This window comes from Diceros bicornis, chromosome 3, assembly GCF_020826845.1.
Source record: "Diceros bicornis minor isolate mBicDic1 chromosome 3, mDicBic1.mat.cur, whole genome shotgun sequence".
Classification (NCBI taxonomy): Eukaryota; Metazoa; Chordata; class Mammalia; order Perissodactyla; family Rhinocerotidae; genus Diceros; species Diceros bicornis.
In genome coordinates, this window is record NC_080742.1 from 82,632,374 (window position 1) to 82,648,798 (window position 16,425).

At 45.2% G+C, this 16,425-nt stretch overlaps 1 protein-coding gene across 1 annotated transcript; it reads left to right on the top strand.

The window, feature by feature from the left end:
• Positions 1-673: 673 nt before the first annotated feature.
• LOC131397457 (aldo-keto reductase family 1 member B10) lies at positions 674-13,078 on the top strand. The gene is made up of 10 exons (XM_058530345.1): positions 674-739; positions 2,770-2,937; positions 4,032-4,148; positions 5,115-5,192; positions 9,096-9,218; positions 9,486-9,592; positions 9,993-10,074; positions 10,829-10,912; positions 11,564-11,646; positions 13,036-13,078. The coding sequence occupies exons 1-10, from the start codon at positions 674-676 to the stop codon at positions 13,076-13,078; spliced, it is 951 nt and encodes a 316-aa protein (XP_058386328.1).
• The last annotated feature ends 3,347 nt before the right edge of the window (positions 13,079-16,425 follow it).

Consider the following 16,425-nt stretch of genomic DNA (forward strand, 5'->3'; position numbering starts at 1 on the left):
GGTATTTAAGCATTTGCAGTGTATTAAAAATATATAATGCACAGAAAAAAGGCTAGAGAACAGTGCTCTCACAATGGTGTCTGGAGTGTTAAGAATATAAGTGATTAATATTTCCTTATTTGTAATGTCCTACACCTTCCAACTTTTCTTAGGTATCATTTTATAATCAGAAAGTTTTTTTTAAGGAAGTCACAAGAATTTACAAAAACTTTTTAATTCACTATAAACACAATTATTAATCAAAGCCCCAAATCCGAAATAAATATATGAAGAATATTAGCATCTAAAGATCCTATCCAGGTGGTTAACAGGTAATGTCTATGCTCTGGGGGAAAAAAAGTAGAATTATAGGGCAATTAGATATGAACAAATTGAAATACATGGACACTTTTACTTTCTGTTTATTAAAACTAGCAAAAGAAAGCAAAAATTGATAAAATTAATTCATGTATTTTGTAGCAGGGAGGACTTTACACGAGGTTGTGGTGTTGAAAGTTCATTAACATTACTCAGTCTTACAAAAGGCTGTAAGGACTTCCGGTTCATGCCAGGGCAAGAGACGACTGCCCGCCCCCAGCCTCCAGCTCCTCCCTCTGCACCAGGATAGGTGTCCTCCCCTTGACCAGGGCACAAGACATCTACCTGCTGGCTCAGAACCGTGTCTGTACTCACCATGGCCAGCTTCGTGGACCTCAGTACCAAGGCCAAGATGCCCATTGTGGGCCTGGGCACCTGGAGGGTAAATATACAAATATTTGGAATGTGCATCCCTTGAGGGGCTTTGAGCATTTTCTCTCCTCTGTCGGTAGGGAATGCCCTGAGGCAGGGGTCTGGGGAGGTAAGAGTTTGGCCCTGGAGCCAGGACTGAGGTTGCTTTCCTTAGGGCTGATTCAGGCTGCAAGTCTGGCTTTTTGCAGGAATGGTGAGAGCTTCACTAACAATTATCAAGCTTTTCCAGGGCAGTTTGTCTCTTAGCCACCTTTCCCTCTAACTCTCCCTGGCTCTAGGACACTTAAAGGGGCCATGGGTTTGCTGCTGCCTGGGTGGCTGAGAGGAGGGGATGCCAGGGCTCAGAAGGCCCTGGCACTGCTCACCGCTCAGCATGGAACCTGGGCTGGCAGCATCAGTGCCCCTGGGAGGGAGCCTGTGAGAATGCAGAGTCTCAGGCCCCACCCCAGGCTACTGAGTTAGAATCTGCACAAGATCTTCACAACATCCCCAGGTCATCCCCAGATCTTCAACAAGATCCCCAGGAGGTCCTGGTGCACAGTAGAGTCTGAGAAGCGCTGAGACCACAGGCAGGATGGACCCAGCAAAACGAGAGCCAGGGTGGGAGTCAGGAGCTCAGCTTCCTAAGGTGTGCTCAAGTCAACTGGCAAAAGCCAGACAGGCACCTCCCAGTGCACAGGAAAGCAGACTCCTGAGCCTCTCCTAGGGTGATGTTTCCCCATAATTCCCTAACTGCCTTCTTTCTCATTTCCATCAGTGACAGTACCATCCTGACTAGTTACCAGGAGCAGTCTTTGCATTTCTTCTTTTCTTGTCCATTGTTGATGCTTTTCTCTGCTGGCTCTTTTCTTCTATGAGCCTCCTCTTTCCCTTCACCTCTCCAGGTTAGAGAGTAGGAGCCCTCTTTGTCCCAGGACTGGGTCATTCTCAGGAAGCGTTATTGGTCAGTCTGGGTGAGCACTCCAATTCTAGATGGATTCAGTCCCAGTTTCTCTTACTTGAAAAGGGCTGTTGTTCCCCAAATCAGAGCATTGACCTTGACACAGATGTGACAGATAATCACTTCCAGATCTCCAGTGAATACGCTCACTCCATATAAATGTAAAGAAAATTTTAGGGAGTAAAAATTATGAAGGGAGACATTTTCAAGATGAGGAGATGATCTAATTTTAAAGGATTATGTACTTTTACCAGTGAAGGTAAAGGAGGTTGTGGTGACTGGGAAGAGCACTCAGCGATGCTTCTGAACGTGTTCATTATTTTACAATAGAAGAGGTTTTGAAAAGATTTTGTGAAAGAGCAGTATTACGTGCAGTTTTTTCATTGTTTGGCTTGACTAGGTTAGACAGAATGTGGTATTTCTAATGCATTCTTTCTTTTTATTTTGCCTTTTGCGGGAAAAGAAACTCCATTCTTACAAAGTTTTCTACTTCTCCTTGCTCTGTGACAATAATTCTATATTGGTGTGCACCCACTGACCCTTGGTGTGTGCCAGGCGCTGGGCTAAAACAGTACATTCACTGTGCACTTAGTCAACAAAATGACCTCAGGAGGCAGGTTCTATTCTTATTCCTATTTTGCAGACAAGGTTTAGAGAAATTAAGTTATCTGCTCAGGCCACACACCTAGGAGGTGGTGAGCCGGGATTTATGCTGGATAGTGGCCATTTGGGGCAGTCGTCTGAAAATTCCTCTGGGTGATTTCAGAATCCAGCTGTCAGCCTGGTCTTTAGAAAGGGTTGCAGTAGGGCCAGCTGTCTCTGCCACACACCAGGCAACATTTCAGGGCAGGAGGGTTAACTAGATTTAGAGGGGATGGGGTTTTAGCTAGCAGAGGACTTGAGGCCATAATCATAAAGTTAATTCACTTTCCTTCTTTCTCTTTTGAAGAGTTTTCCAATGTGTGTTTTCCTCCCAGGTCTCCCCTGGAAAATGAGACCCCAGTGAAGCCTTGGTTTGGAGGAGCTGGGCTGTGTAGGAGAGCCTGATGAAGGTGGTCTGGGGATGAGAGTATGTGATGGTCTTCTCTCTTTCCTTTCAGTCTGCCCCAGGCAAAGTCAAAGAGGCTGTGAAGGTGGCCATTGATGCAGGATACCGCCACATCGACTGTGCCTATCTATATGAGAACCAGAATGAGGTGGGGGAAGCCATCCAAGAGAAGATCCAAGAGAAGGCTGTGAAGAGGGAGGAACTCTTCATTGTTAGCAAGGTACATGGGGCTCATTTGGGAGGAGGACTGCACTTCAAGGCAGGCGGAAGTATTTGGACTTGGTCAGCACCCAGAATTCTGCCAGCCTTCCCTCTAAGCGCTCACTTCATTTCCCCCAACCCTCTTCCTCGCTGCCTTTATAACGTCTCTGGACACAAACAAACCCACACTCTAGACCAGTATTGGGATGTGGAGACACTGCTGCTGCCCCACCCATCTCCACACAGTTTTCCCCTAGGGGGATGGCTCCGTTGAGCCATGGCCGTGCCCTTGGCCTCCCTGCTCCCCATCAGTGGGATCCATCTGCCCTGTGGCACTCACAGGCTAAGGGTGGAGTCAGGGAATGATCCTGAAGGCCCACCTTTCAGCACTGTGGTCTCAACGGCTGTACCCAGGGGTTCTCAGCCAAGGGTTATTTTGGAAAATGATGAGAGCATTTTTATTGTCAATATGAAGTTCATTTTAGTTCAGTCTAGTAAAAGGTGAATTACAAAATGTTATTTAAAAAAAGGGAGAGGGTCAATTGAGAGAGGATTGAGAATCACTGGATCTGTGTTATACCCAACTTGCTAGAAAACACTAGTTCAGGTACTTGGGAACTATATGCATCTGGTTGGACAAATAGACCCCACTGTATGCAGTGGCTGAGTCTGGATAAGCTACTTGTTGAGTCATCACTGGGGGCCTACAGGCTTGGAGACACGGGAGTCCAGAGAGAGGACCATCTGCTCTCAAAGCCCTAAGAATGCTGGACATTTAAACACTGGACACAATTCCTGTCCTCAGAAAACCTACAACTAAGGAAAGGAATAACCCATGTAAACAAACACAGTGCCCAAATATGCTAAATAACACAGGAGACATATAGAACACCAGGATATTTGATAAGGAACTAACCCTCAACCTTTATAATGTCATTGACTTCCTGAGCACCCTGGTTATCTTCCATACCTGGATGATGTGTGTTAACCAACAGTGCTATAATTGGCCTGCCCCCAGGTTAGATCAAGGTGTCCGTCAAAAAGTGGGGAGAATGAGTGTGACGTGGCGCTTTCTCTCCCCAGTACTGACGTCTCACTGTTGCATCTCTGCAGTTATGGCCCACCTTCTTCGAGAGACCGCTAGTGAAGCAAGCCTGTCAGAAGACCCTCAAGGATCTGAAACTGGACTATCTGGACATCTATCTTATTCACTGGCCACAGGGATTACAGGTTTGAGCTACTCTCTGTCCCAGACTCCAGTTCCCAAGCGGGAGCTGGAGAATAGCAGCTGGGCCAGGCCTGGGGGCTGGGCAGGCTGAAGCAGGAGGCCTTGCGCTTCATGACTTGAGCTGCAGGTTGTGAGGAGGAGACGATGGGGAAGAAAGGTGCTGGTCTGGAAGGGAGGCCGAGTCCACGTGCGGCTGCGGAGCTTGACTGCGTGCCTAGGTTCCTCTCAGCTGCATCTGAGAGAATCAGGATTTCTGGCAGCCCAGGCAAGCTGCAACTGCCACGTCACCATGGTCCTGATTCCATGCCAAGTGTCCCCCCAGGGGGCTCTTACATAACGATATTTCAGGGCTAACCCTCGTGTGAACCACAGCCCGCCCTGGGAGTGCCATCTTGGAGTAAAGCCCAAGTGTGGTCATGCTGGAAGGTAGCCAGTCCTCATGGAAGAAACGGCACATATTACCTGGGGCTCTGCTCCTGCCTGCTCCTGAGAGGGGAGAAGGACATGAATTCCCAGCTCCCCACCTCGTGATCAGCTAGGGGGATGATAGCATGCCATCCCTAAGTCCAGGCTTCTTGAGGCTGCAAGAATAGAAGTTGGCCCGCATCTTGCCTCAGGAAGCCGCTGTTTTGGAAGTTGACCCTTGTCTGGTGATTTTGAAATTGAAGTTTGCCCCCAAGCGTATATGGAGTTTATGAAGTTAATGCCCATGGTGATAATGGTTGCTTTTGGAATATGCTAATTGTAGATATTACCATCAGTTAGCAGTTTCTGAAATATAAGAATTTACATAATATTGATTGATTTAGAGGTTTCATTAAACTCACATTCTTGAAGTTTGTACCCTGGAACTTGAAAAAATGGTATGCAATGTGGGTGTAGAGCACGAGTTAGGATCCTGAAACCCAGTTAACAGAACCAGATGTTCAGATGCACTTCGCACTAAGCTTTTTGCTCTGCATTTACAGCCTGGGGAGGACATATTCCCCAAAGATGATAAAGGCAAGATCCTTACCAGTAAAACAACATTCTTGGATGCCTGGGAGGTAGGTTCCATCTTCCTCTAAGTGTGCTGGAAGTGAGAACTTTCTTCAGTCATCCACAAGGGTCTGCACTGTGTGAAAGAGCCTGTGTACTTGATGCTGTTTCATTGCATTGTCCTTCTCTAATTCTTTGAACTCCGTCCTAATCTGTTTTTGCTTTTAGGTCCATCTGACATTATTTATATTTTCAAAGGCCAAGACTGAGTCCTCCAATGAGATTGGGAATATAATATACCTGAATTTGGAGGATACACATGCTGTTCTCAAACCAGGGGGAGGGATTTAGAACAGAATTTCACCCTAGGTTTGTGTGTCTTATCTGAGTAACCTAGGGTAAGTTATTTAACTTTAATAATTCAGTTCTGCCTATTAAAAAAATCTCACAATACATATTAATCATATATATCTTTTATGATGTGTCAATTAAGGATTAAGATAGCCAACATCTACTGAGTGCCAGGAACTTTAGTCATGGAGTTGATTTAATCATTCAACCCTGCGAGGCAGGTACTATTAGCATCCCAATTTACGAAGGAGGAAATTGAGACCTAGAGAGGTTGGTGACTTTTTTAGGTCACGTAGCAAGTGTGTGGCAAAGCTGGGATTGGACCCAGGTCTCTCTGTCTCAAAAATCCAAGCACTGACGCCCTCAACCTGGTGTGTGGCACACAGTGAATATGCAGGTTCAAACATCGGGGCACATGAGTGCCCGCTTCTCAGATCTGATAATGATCTGTTCCACTTAATTCATATCCAAAGTGGAATTAAGAAATGAAAGTCTTTCTCTGATAACTTTTTTCTGAAATCATTGTGTCCTCTTACAAACGCTAGTAGAGAACCAAATGAATGAACAGGTTGTAAATGAGAGTGAAGAAAACAGGAAAACTCCAAGAGTTAATTGTGTTATTTGTCAGCTTTCAGGGTGGGGGCACACGTCGTTCTGAGTTTGTATTGTGTCTTATAATTTAAAAACATATTAAACCCAACCTTTCTGAGGAGCTTAGAATTGTTGTAGTTAAATTCAATGTAACTTTTCTGTGGATTGTGTGTTCAAAAGTATCTGTAAGCACAGCATTCCCTCTGCATTGAACTTTAACAACTGGCAGTAAGATAATTCAGATAGCAAAACTGGATTGATAACCGAGGGAAAGGGTAACGAAGTAGAAAAGTAATCATTTTACAATGGCAAGGTTAGCAATCCTGTAAATGTATTTGTGTTGGAAATTGTCTTTGGCAAGTAAATCATTAAATTTGCCTCCTAACAGCAGAAAGGCTGTTAAAACAAAGTATTGAGAAAACTATCTGGATTTCTGTGGGTGGATTTTTAAGACTGTCATGAAGCTCTCTGGGTTGTATGTAGAAACGAAAAAAAAAAGCAAATAACTAACGGCCATGATAAAGAGTCATGACAAGGATCTTCAGTATTTCCACTGCATTTGCTCCATAAGGATATGTCATTCGCAAGTATGTTCTACAAGTTAAAATTAGCAATCATAAAAGAGCAATGTCTTATGGAATTGAGTCATACTAAACAATCAATTACTGGAAATATCATATCATAAGCAACAGACTATACATGGAAGGAAGGAAAGAAGGAAGGAAGGGAGGAAGGAAGAAGGAACGAAGGAAGACAATAATCTTGGGAAAATCTTATGAAGGCATCGATTAGTCATACATTCTGCTATTTTGAGCACACAATTAAATATGAATCCATGGTACATGTGACAGAGCATCACTGGTGTCCAAGCCGTGAGGTGGTTGAGCCCACATACTAGAAAGAGGGTTCAAACTACAAGTTGGAAAATGCTGGGGTTTTTAGATTTACATATTCCTTTTTACCTTAACGACCACACAAGTCATTATCCAACCCCATGGTCTGAAATACTTGTTTGATAAATTCACTAAAATAAACTTATTAAGCCTGAATCTCAAGAAAAGATATTATTTCTCTTTGCTAGTGACAAAATTATAGTCATAAAAAGAAAGTTAAATTCCGGTACTTAAATATAAAACAAGTCAACATATTTATATTCCTACCACGAACAACCTCCTGTGACAGAAATGTTTCAAGATTGATGATTAATGAACAATACAATGGTTTATGTGCATGGACTCCACTCAATGAATGCTTTATTCCTGAGAATGAGAAGTGTGGTAAGACCTACAGATCATCTAAAATTACAGCAGAATCAGCCTTTGCATTAAATGGGATAAGAGGGCTCTGTCATCTATGTGACCCTGGTAAAACACGAGGGCTTACCTATCTTAGGAATTATTCATTGTGAGATGTTGGGACTCGCATACCTTAAGGCTCGTTCCACAAGATTTTTTGCCCTAGCTTTTAGGATGAGACCAAATGTGGCAATTATGTCATTGTTCTCTGCAAAAAGTATCCAGATTTTCACAGTGCCCTGTCCTTTGAGTGGATTTGAGAATAACTGCTAAAGAAAAGATTTTGAAGGCATGAAAAGGTTTCGACGGTCTTGATCAGAGGGTCTCAGATGAAACAGACAGGACTGAATCCATAAGCGATAAATGTTTATGTGGACCCACAACCAGTTCAATAGACACCTCCTTGACCACCCTGAAGCAGACGGGAGAAAAAAAGTGTAAAAAAGTGAAGATGTGTCACAGACTCAACTGCACCTGATCTATGACACATGAAACTTTTATGTTATCTCATTGCCCAACTCAGGCGTTTCAGGGACCTGTGATCTCATCAATTCCTAACTCTTAGGCCCAATTTGAGGACCTACATCATTTATCCGGTGGTCCTCAACTTTGGCTGTGCGTTAAAATTACCTAGGGAGTTTTAAAAATCTCAGTGCCTAGGGTACATCCCAGGCCAATTCGGTGAGACACTCTGGCAGTGACACCTAGGCATCAGTATATTTTAAAGCTCTCGGGTGATTCCAAATTGCAGCCAAGATTGAGAACCACTGGATAGAGCATCCTCTGAACACCTCACGCCTGTCCCTCCCTCGAAGCCTTTGTTCCCGCTTTCCTCCCTCACCTGCTCTTGTTTTTTCTCTCTTTTCTGCTCAACTCAAAAGTTGTTTTTTGAGTCCCAGTTTAAACTCTATGCACAAAGCCTCCCCTGGCAACTGTGGCCCTTCCTTCTCTAACCTCCCAGATTCTCAGTGCTGTGCCTCTGTCCAGAGATCTGAGGCAGCCTCAGTGTCGTGGCTGATTGCTCCCCAGAAGGGAACCCTAGCACTTTCATTGGACTGTAAGAATCTAGAGAGAAGGATGCACATTATATACTTCTAAATCCTGACAACTCCTGGACAGGGTCTAGACACGTAATAAAATAATAATAAATATACGTTAAACCTGGGGCTGCTGCTAACACATATGGTATCTTTGGGCAAATTTGGAAAAGTGCCCCTTATAGGATAACAACTATAAATAGATATCTTTCCTTGGGGTCAATGCAGTTTCTGCACCAGGGAGTGTGGCTTGGTAGGTGGATAGTGGCCAGATGTTGGCCCTACTCAACCCCTGGGCCAGGAGACCCTGCCGGGGTGCAATGTGCATGACCTTCTCAAGTGACCCTGATACTGCAAGCCAAACGATTGTTGGTGTGGGAGAGGGTGATCCAGACTCAGACAAGCGATGCTTCTACACATGCTGCAGCCTCTTCTGGGGTAACTCAGGCCACCCAGGTTTGGGTGAGAAGAGAACGGCAAGTGTATAAAACGAGTACATCTTACGCCTAGTTTCAATGAAGTTGGGAAGGGCAGGAGGGCTGGAACTAAACATTTTTGGGCATCCACGGGCTGGATTGAAATTTCCTTTAATTGCTTCAGCTAATCCTAGCGCAGTGGCTCCTTTGCCACTTTCTCCTGCCCCAGAGAGGACTAAGCAAGGCTCTAAGAATGCCCAAAGTGTTCTTTTCTATGACAGGGCATGGAGGAGCTGGTGGACGAGGGGCTGGTGAAAGCCATTGGGATCTCCAACTTCAACCACTTCCAGATTGAAAGGCTCTTGAACAAACCTGGACTAAAATACAAACCAGTGACTAACCAGGTAAATTCTGTTTAACCAAGGATAAGGGCCCTGCCCTATTACTTCTTAAACATTTGGAAGCAAGTTCACTGTTATGTACTGAGTCTTATCTCAGGGCACAGTGATGAGGAAACTTGGGGAGATGGGAGACAGGGTCTGGTGTATCCAGTCTGGCAGCGGGTAGTGTTTGCCCTTTGCTTGGCAGTCTTTTTTGTGTGTAGAATTCACTATGAGCAGCTCACAAAGCAGGCCTACTTCCCTAGTGATGAGGATTGTTTGCTTTTGCAGGTTGAGGTTCACCCATACCTCACGCAGGAGAAATTGATCCAGTACTGCCACTCCAAAGGCATCACTGTCACGGCGTACGGCCCTCTGGGCTCTCCAGATAGACCTTGGTGAGGCTTCTGAGGACTCTTTCTCTTAAAAAATTATTCTATAATTGGTTAACATTGGTATGAGATTGTAAGCCATTGGGAAGAAAGGTGTGTCTTAGGCAATGTGGCTGGCAGACCCAAACAGTGGTGAGAAACAGAAAGTTTAAAAAGACAGCCAGATGCCTGGCCCTCTGGAAATACTGGGTTCAACCACCCAGTGCTGGACCAGCCTTTGCAAAATGCTGAGCCTTCAGAGCCCATGGGTGGGCTCAGGGGTAAGACACAAAGCTTTCAGATCCTCTTGCCTTGTCTCCCACATGGAGAAGACTAGAGATCAGCCTTGGGACCATGGTTGGAGTAATACCGGTTAGCATATGATAACCATGGTGAGTATTCACACCAGCCATCTTTCTGTCTCCAGGGCCAAGCCAGAAGACCCTTCCCTACTGGAGGATCCCAAGATTAAGGAGATTGCTGCAAAGCACAAAAAAACTACAGCCCAGGTACAGTGTATGTGTGTGTTTTTTTAAGCCCAGCAAACCAGTCTTTTTTTTGTTCCTTATGTTGTGTTTTTAACTCCTTGAAGGGGAAGAAAACAGGAGAGAAAGCCCACTAAGGTCCTTCCTTGAAAGTCTGTTGGGACCTCCCAGAAATACCACAGTTATTACTAAAACCAGGATAGCAACTGTCTATCTGCTTGTGTTGAGCCCTATAGCTCAGTGACAAGAGCATGGCTTTTGGAGCTGAGAGATCTGGGTTCAGATCCCAGCTCACCACCTATCAGTCTTATGACCCCAAACACTGTCCAAGCCACATTCCTTTTTTTTTTTTTTGCCTATGAAGATTCACCCTGAGCTAACATCTATTGCCAATCTTCCTCATGATTTTGCTTGAGGAAACTTAGCCCTGAGCTAACAACTGTGTCACATCATGGCTGACACGTGGTGTATATCCACACCCGGGGTCTGAACCCGTGAACCCAGGCCACAGAAGCAGAGTGCGCCAGACTTAACCACCAGGCCATGCGGCCGGCCACCACTTTCCTTATTTTTAAAAAGGAAAATCATAAGATTGTTGTGAGGATTAAGGGAGATAATTGACCATAGGACTGACAAGTGACCGACAGCTATGAAGAGCTCAGTCATATTAGCTGTTGTAACTGATGACACAGTGAGTGGCAGAGAGATTTTGTTTTTCCTTTCAGTAGAGGGGGGCTCCTTACAGAGAAGTGGAAACATGATGTCCCTTTCTGTACAGGTTCTGATCCGATTCCATATTCAGAGGAATGTGGCTGTGATCCCCAAGTCTGTGACACCAGCACGCATCGTGGAGAACTTTCAGGTAGGATCCCAGCCAGGTGGCTCTCGTTTTCCTCAGTGGAGGAAGGGATGGGAGAGACTCTCAAGGCTTCTCATCCCATCCCTGTGTTGTCTGTGGGCCTCACCCCCTTCCCACCACCCCGTCATATCTCAGGCCAGGGAACTGACCTCAGCAGAGCTGAGATGAATGACCCACAGGCCAAGGATGTGGTGAGGGGCGCAGCCAGGGAGTCCTGTCAGATCTGAGCCCAGGTGTGCCTCTCACCACTGAGAAGACCCTTGGTTGCCCCTGAGCAGTAAGGTCATGGGCCACAGGCAGGAGCAGACTGTTCTGGCCTAAACACCCCACCTCCCAGCAGCAGGGGTGGTATGGACCATACTTGAACTGACCTGGAAGAACCCACATGTGCATCGGGGAGCGCAGACATGGTGCACACCTGTGATTTAATGCCTGTAATCATGGTTGCTCTTCCCTTTAGAACACTAAACACTATAAACACAGCAGTCTTTCTGTAGGACCTGATTTAGAGCCAAATTTGTATCCAGTGAACACACTAGAAGAAACTCCTATGGCCAGTTAGTGCTGCAGATGTGAGCTTGCTCCTGGCTGAGAATCACAAATCACACCAGAAGTTGCCTTACCGATGATGTTTTGGAATTCTCACCTTTCTAGGTCTTTGACTTTAAACTGAGTGATAAGGAGATGGCGACCATACTCAACTTCAACAGAAACTGGAGGTTCTTCGGCATGGAATTGTAAGTGGCACTGGGCTAAGTTAAGTAGGAGGATCGTCAGTTTTTCTAAGCTGATAGAGGGTGAGCTGGAAGGATTGGAAGGCAGCTAGGACTACTTGTATCTTCAAATCCTATTTTCTAGTCATTTTGAAAATTAAAATTGGAGCACTTGGAATCATTATGAGGAAAGACGCATCTCTAATTGCTGCTTATTAACTGAACTTCTGGATGTAGGACTAGAATTTCAAGGGAGGACTTGTTATCACGAGGTAGAAGGCAGAAGCATCCATTCATCCATTCACTCAATAAATATGTATTCAGCATTTCCTACGTGCCAGGCACATTCTAGGTGCTGGAGATATGACACTGGACTAATACTTCACAGGCTAGCACCCTACTGAGGGAATACAGAAATAGACTCAAAATAAATATGTCGACTAGGAATGAATCCTACAGGGGCCGGCCCAGTGGCCTAGTGGTTAAGTTTGGCTCGCTCCACTTTGGCGGCCCGAGTTTGGTTCCCGGGTGCTGACCTACACCACTTGTCAGTGGCCAATCTGTGGTGGTGACCCACATACAAAATAGAGGAAGATTGGCAACAGATGTTAGCTCAGGGTGAATCTTCCTTAGCAAACAAGAATGAATCCTACAACTAAGAAAGAAAGTAAATTGTAGGAAGGCATTGTCTAACTTCTCTATTTTATTCTCGTCTCTGTTCTATTCTAACCTCTCTATTCTTCTCTATTGGGGGAGTACAGAAATAAACTCAAAATGCATATGTCAGATAGCATAAAGTCAGGTACAAGGGATAGGAAGTTGTGGGTGGTGGTAGGATTGATACTTTAACTAGGGTGGAGCAAGGGAGGCTTTGCTGATAAGCTGACAGTTGAGCAGAAACCTGAAGGACATGAGAAGTCAGCCATGTGGATGTCTGAGAGAAGAGCATTCTTGGCAGTGAGAACAACAAGTGCAAAGACCCTGAGGTGGAATTGTATTTAGATCTTTCAAGTAAGGAGGCCAGTGGGGCTGGAGCAGATTGAGTGAGGGGAAGAGTGAGAGGAGACAAGGTCGCAGAGGGGTCAGGGGCCCAGAGCAAGCAGAGAGGGGTTATGAGAATAAATCGAGATCATGCTTCTAAGGCACCAGCACTCTACTTGGCACTGGGCTTATTATTAGCTGTCATTACGTGTTTATTCTGGTGCCCTGCTCACTGCTTGCCTGCCCTCCTCCCAGCACACCCTTCAGATCAGTTTGATGGAAGGTCGAGGTGGGGCCCCTTCTTGTGTTTAGAGAATCCTCTGGGGAGGAGGCTGAGAGAGCACAAAGACCACAGGATACACCAGAGAAGAATGCCTTTGAGAACAGAGTCTAATGGTAACATGTTGTTCTTTACGCCTGTTTTCTCTTCAGTTTGTCTCACTTGGATGAATATCCCTTCAATGCAGAATATTGATGCTGAATCTCCTGAGAAGATGATTCCACAGATTCTCTCTCTTCGCTTTACTGAAGTGTAACTCTCTCCACTAGAGCCCTATTTTAGCCAAGTTTATCTGAAATCATACTGAGTCTGGCCCTCCCGTAGGTCAGATTCTAGGCAGTGTTGTATCTAGATCAGTATATTCAACCAGAATTCACAGGGAGATATGACCCAGAGAAGCAAATTACAGTGTTTCTCACTTAGTTGATCCAATCACTTGTGGGTGCATGGGGGGGTGTTGATCTCTGCTAACACTGAGAATATAAAGATAAAAAGATGAAGAACAATAAGAGTAAGCAACATGTATTTAAGTTTAATATGTGCCAACACAATTCAAAGTTCTTTTTGCATGTGTTAACTCATTGAATCCTGAGACCACCCCTGTGAGGCAGGGACTCTTCTTCCCATTTGACAGAAGAGGACATGCAGGAATGGGGAGGCCAAGGCACTGGCTCAAGACTACCCAGGTTATAAGTGGTTGAACCAAGCTGTGAAGGCAGGTGGGCTCTGGGATTTGTCCTCTCCCCCCCCAAGCCTTCTGGCACCTTCCCTCTTTGCCTTTCTCTACCTTTTCCCTTTCTCACTCTCCCACCTTGCCTTTAACATGTCCTTATGCCAAGAGTCAACTCTGGTGGTGTCAGAGCCTGTGAGACCCACAAAGGTGCCACCCTTCACTGAAGGAGGGGTGTGTGGTGTAGCCCTGGGAGTGGAGTGGGAAAGGGATCCGCGTCTGAATGAGGAGAATGTTTACTATTTCCATTCAACTGGAACATTTCCTTTTTCTGTAATGATTTCTCCTTACGAAATATTCCACTTATAGAGAAATGTACAGAAAATACCATAATGAACATCTGACCACCCTCCACACAGATTTAACAAATGCTAACATTTTGCCATATTATCTTAAAACTTTTAAAAAAATTATTAACGAAATAAATGGTTATCATCATGGTTCAGGACACTCTGTACTCCTTCCCACCCCCTTCTCCTGACTCCCTCCCCAGAGGTCATGCTCATCCTCCAGTTGGTGAGGGCCTTCCTCCTTCCTCAGCAGGTCTTTTGCCCACTTGCTCCCAGTCCTTACCCTCCCCTGTTCTGCATGGCGGGGGTCTACTAACTACATTTCCTGCCTCCCTAGTCAGATGGCTTCTGGCTGGGTTTGGTCAACGAAGGTACTGTTAGGGATTGGAGGGCAGGAGGAAGGGAGAAGCCAGGTGTGTCTCCCTCTCTCTCTCTCTGAGTGGCATCTCCATAGTTGTCACATTTCCTCTGTGCTCTTGCCAGGCAGCCTCCACCTTGAGTCTATCTCCCACCAGGTGCTGTGGCTTCTGGGATTAGGAAAGAGCACTTGCTCCTAAATCCTCCATCCCAAGGACTGGTAGCCTTCCTGCTGCTGTTAGTGTCTGAGTCGGCTCACCTGCTCTTCTCCTGTTTGATAGCCCAGCTCTCCCATCCCCCGTGTAACCAATTCTTTGAATTAAATATCCAATGTTCAAAAATCTTAGAGTGGTTTCTGTTCTCCTGGCTGCACCCTGACTGATACACTCCCTATCCACGTATTTATATTTTTACTGTTCATTTACACATCCATAAATAACCTATGGGATTGTTTTGTGTGCATTTAAAATGTGAAAACTTTTTCCTTCATGTGATTGTGATTAGGATTTCCTTGATTTAGAAACTTAGGTAATAGGATAAACAGATTAGGTTCCAATTAAGGAATTATATGACATTTTTGTTTATTTGAAGTTAACCACACAGAGGTAAGTAAATAAGCTGATATGTAGAAACATGTTATTTTTTAAAAAGCTACTTCCTAGTTGTTCCTAATTTTATTTTCCACACTTCCATCTCAAGTATTGAAAGCTCTGCAGCCTTAGGGTCCTCAATCTCACAATTCTAACAAATACAATAAATCCATCCTAAAATTTGTTCACTATTGTTGAGTTGTTGAGAATAAAGCCACACCAGTCGTCCACTCTACCTGCAGCCGTCATAATCAGGACAGACTGTAAGGTGTACACCATAAATGGGTGTTAAATTAACTCTTTCTACTCTATAATCACATGGGTAACTTGTCTTATCTTATGCGGTGTCGTAGACCCTGAAATTCTGCATTTCTGACAAACTCCTAGCTCAGGCCAATGCTGCCAGTCCCCCAACCACACTCTGAGAAGCAAAAGAGGGACACACAGGAGGCCCTGAGGATCCAAAGACAAAATGATCCCCCTTCTGAACATTGCCTTGGTGCAGCTCTGGACCAGGGCTTGAGCTCCAGATTGTGTTCGAAATTGCTTTTAATTTGATATATGCAAGGAGATTTAGTTAAAGCTGGTTGTCTTTACCCAAGAAACACTACCTGAGAGCGGGTTTCATGCTACATTTGCCTGGAAAGCCTGGTACAGAGGTGTGTGCTGCCCTCTGCTGGTCGTCGTCTGGCATGCACAGTCTGCCCCACCCTGGACTGGGTGCTGCATGGAATTTTCAGTCACATGTGAAATTGCCCCCAGGCAGTTCTAGGCCAGGAAAGGCATTAGATTGGATCCTCCACTCTTGTAGGCTCATTCTGAAACAAACCTTTAGATATCCACGTTTTCTGAGCTTCCGAGCTAACACAGGTGACTACTGCAGAGCTAGTTTTTCAGATTATGAGTTCCATCTGTTAGGAACATTCATGGTCCTGTAGTATTGGGTGGTGGGTGTGTGAGAATGACTTTGGAGTCTTTTTCACAAGAGATAAGAAAGAATACGTGTACTGCAGAGGCATTCCAAGCTATTCTATAGGCAGACCCTTCTCTCTGCTGAGAACCACCACAGTACCGTCATTTTACATGTGAGGAAACTGAGGCCTAGATGGGCTAAGGGATGAGCGTCACTGATAGCGGGAAAGCTCTCACTAGAACCTCCGTCATGCACATGTGACTCCCAGGTCACGGCTCTGTGATGAGGTCAGGGATCTCCTTCAAGACTAGGATGGGTGACTCTTTAGGGCTTCACTGCCCCCTCCTGCCCAATAAGTCAGTTTGGCAAAGATAGCTTCTTGGTCAGAAGGAATGGTGAGAGGGCAGAAGGGCAGTGTCTACTCCTTATTTTTAACACAAGTACTCAGGGAATAACCCAACTGTGGCTGTCTGCGGGCTTCCCTCGTCAAGGACAATGCTTGTAATGAGCATGGAGGAACTCTAGAACTGGGAATTAAAGCCTCAGGACTTTCCTTTAAAGATTACTGTGGAAGACAGGGACGGAAGGGCTATTGAGAAACCCCCTCTCCTTGTAAATAATAACAGCAATATCCTTCCAGTTTCCATGTTACAATGGAGGGT

Excerpts from the sequence above, each read along its gene's own strand:
- LOC131397457 (XM_058530345.1), top strand. The coding sequence starts at position 674 with ATGGCCAGCTTCGTGGACCTCAGTACCAAGGCCAAGATGCCCATTGTG. Across the intron at positions 5,193-9,095 it reads CATTCTTGGATGCCTGGGAG|GGCATGGAGGAGCTGGTGGA; the intron begins GTAGGTTCCATC and ends TTTCTATGACAG. Across the intron at positions 11,647-13,035 it reads AGGTTCTTCGGCATGGAATT|TTTGTCTCACTTGGATGAAT; the intron begins GTAAGTGGCACT and ends TTTTCTCTTCAG.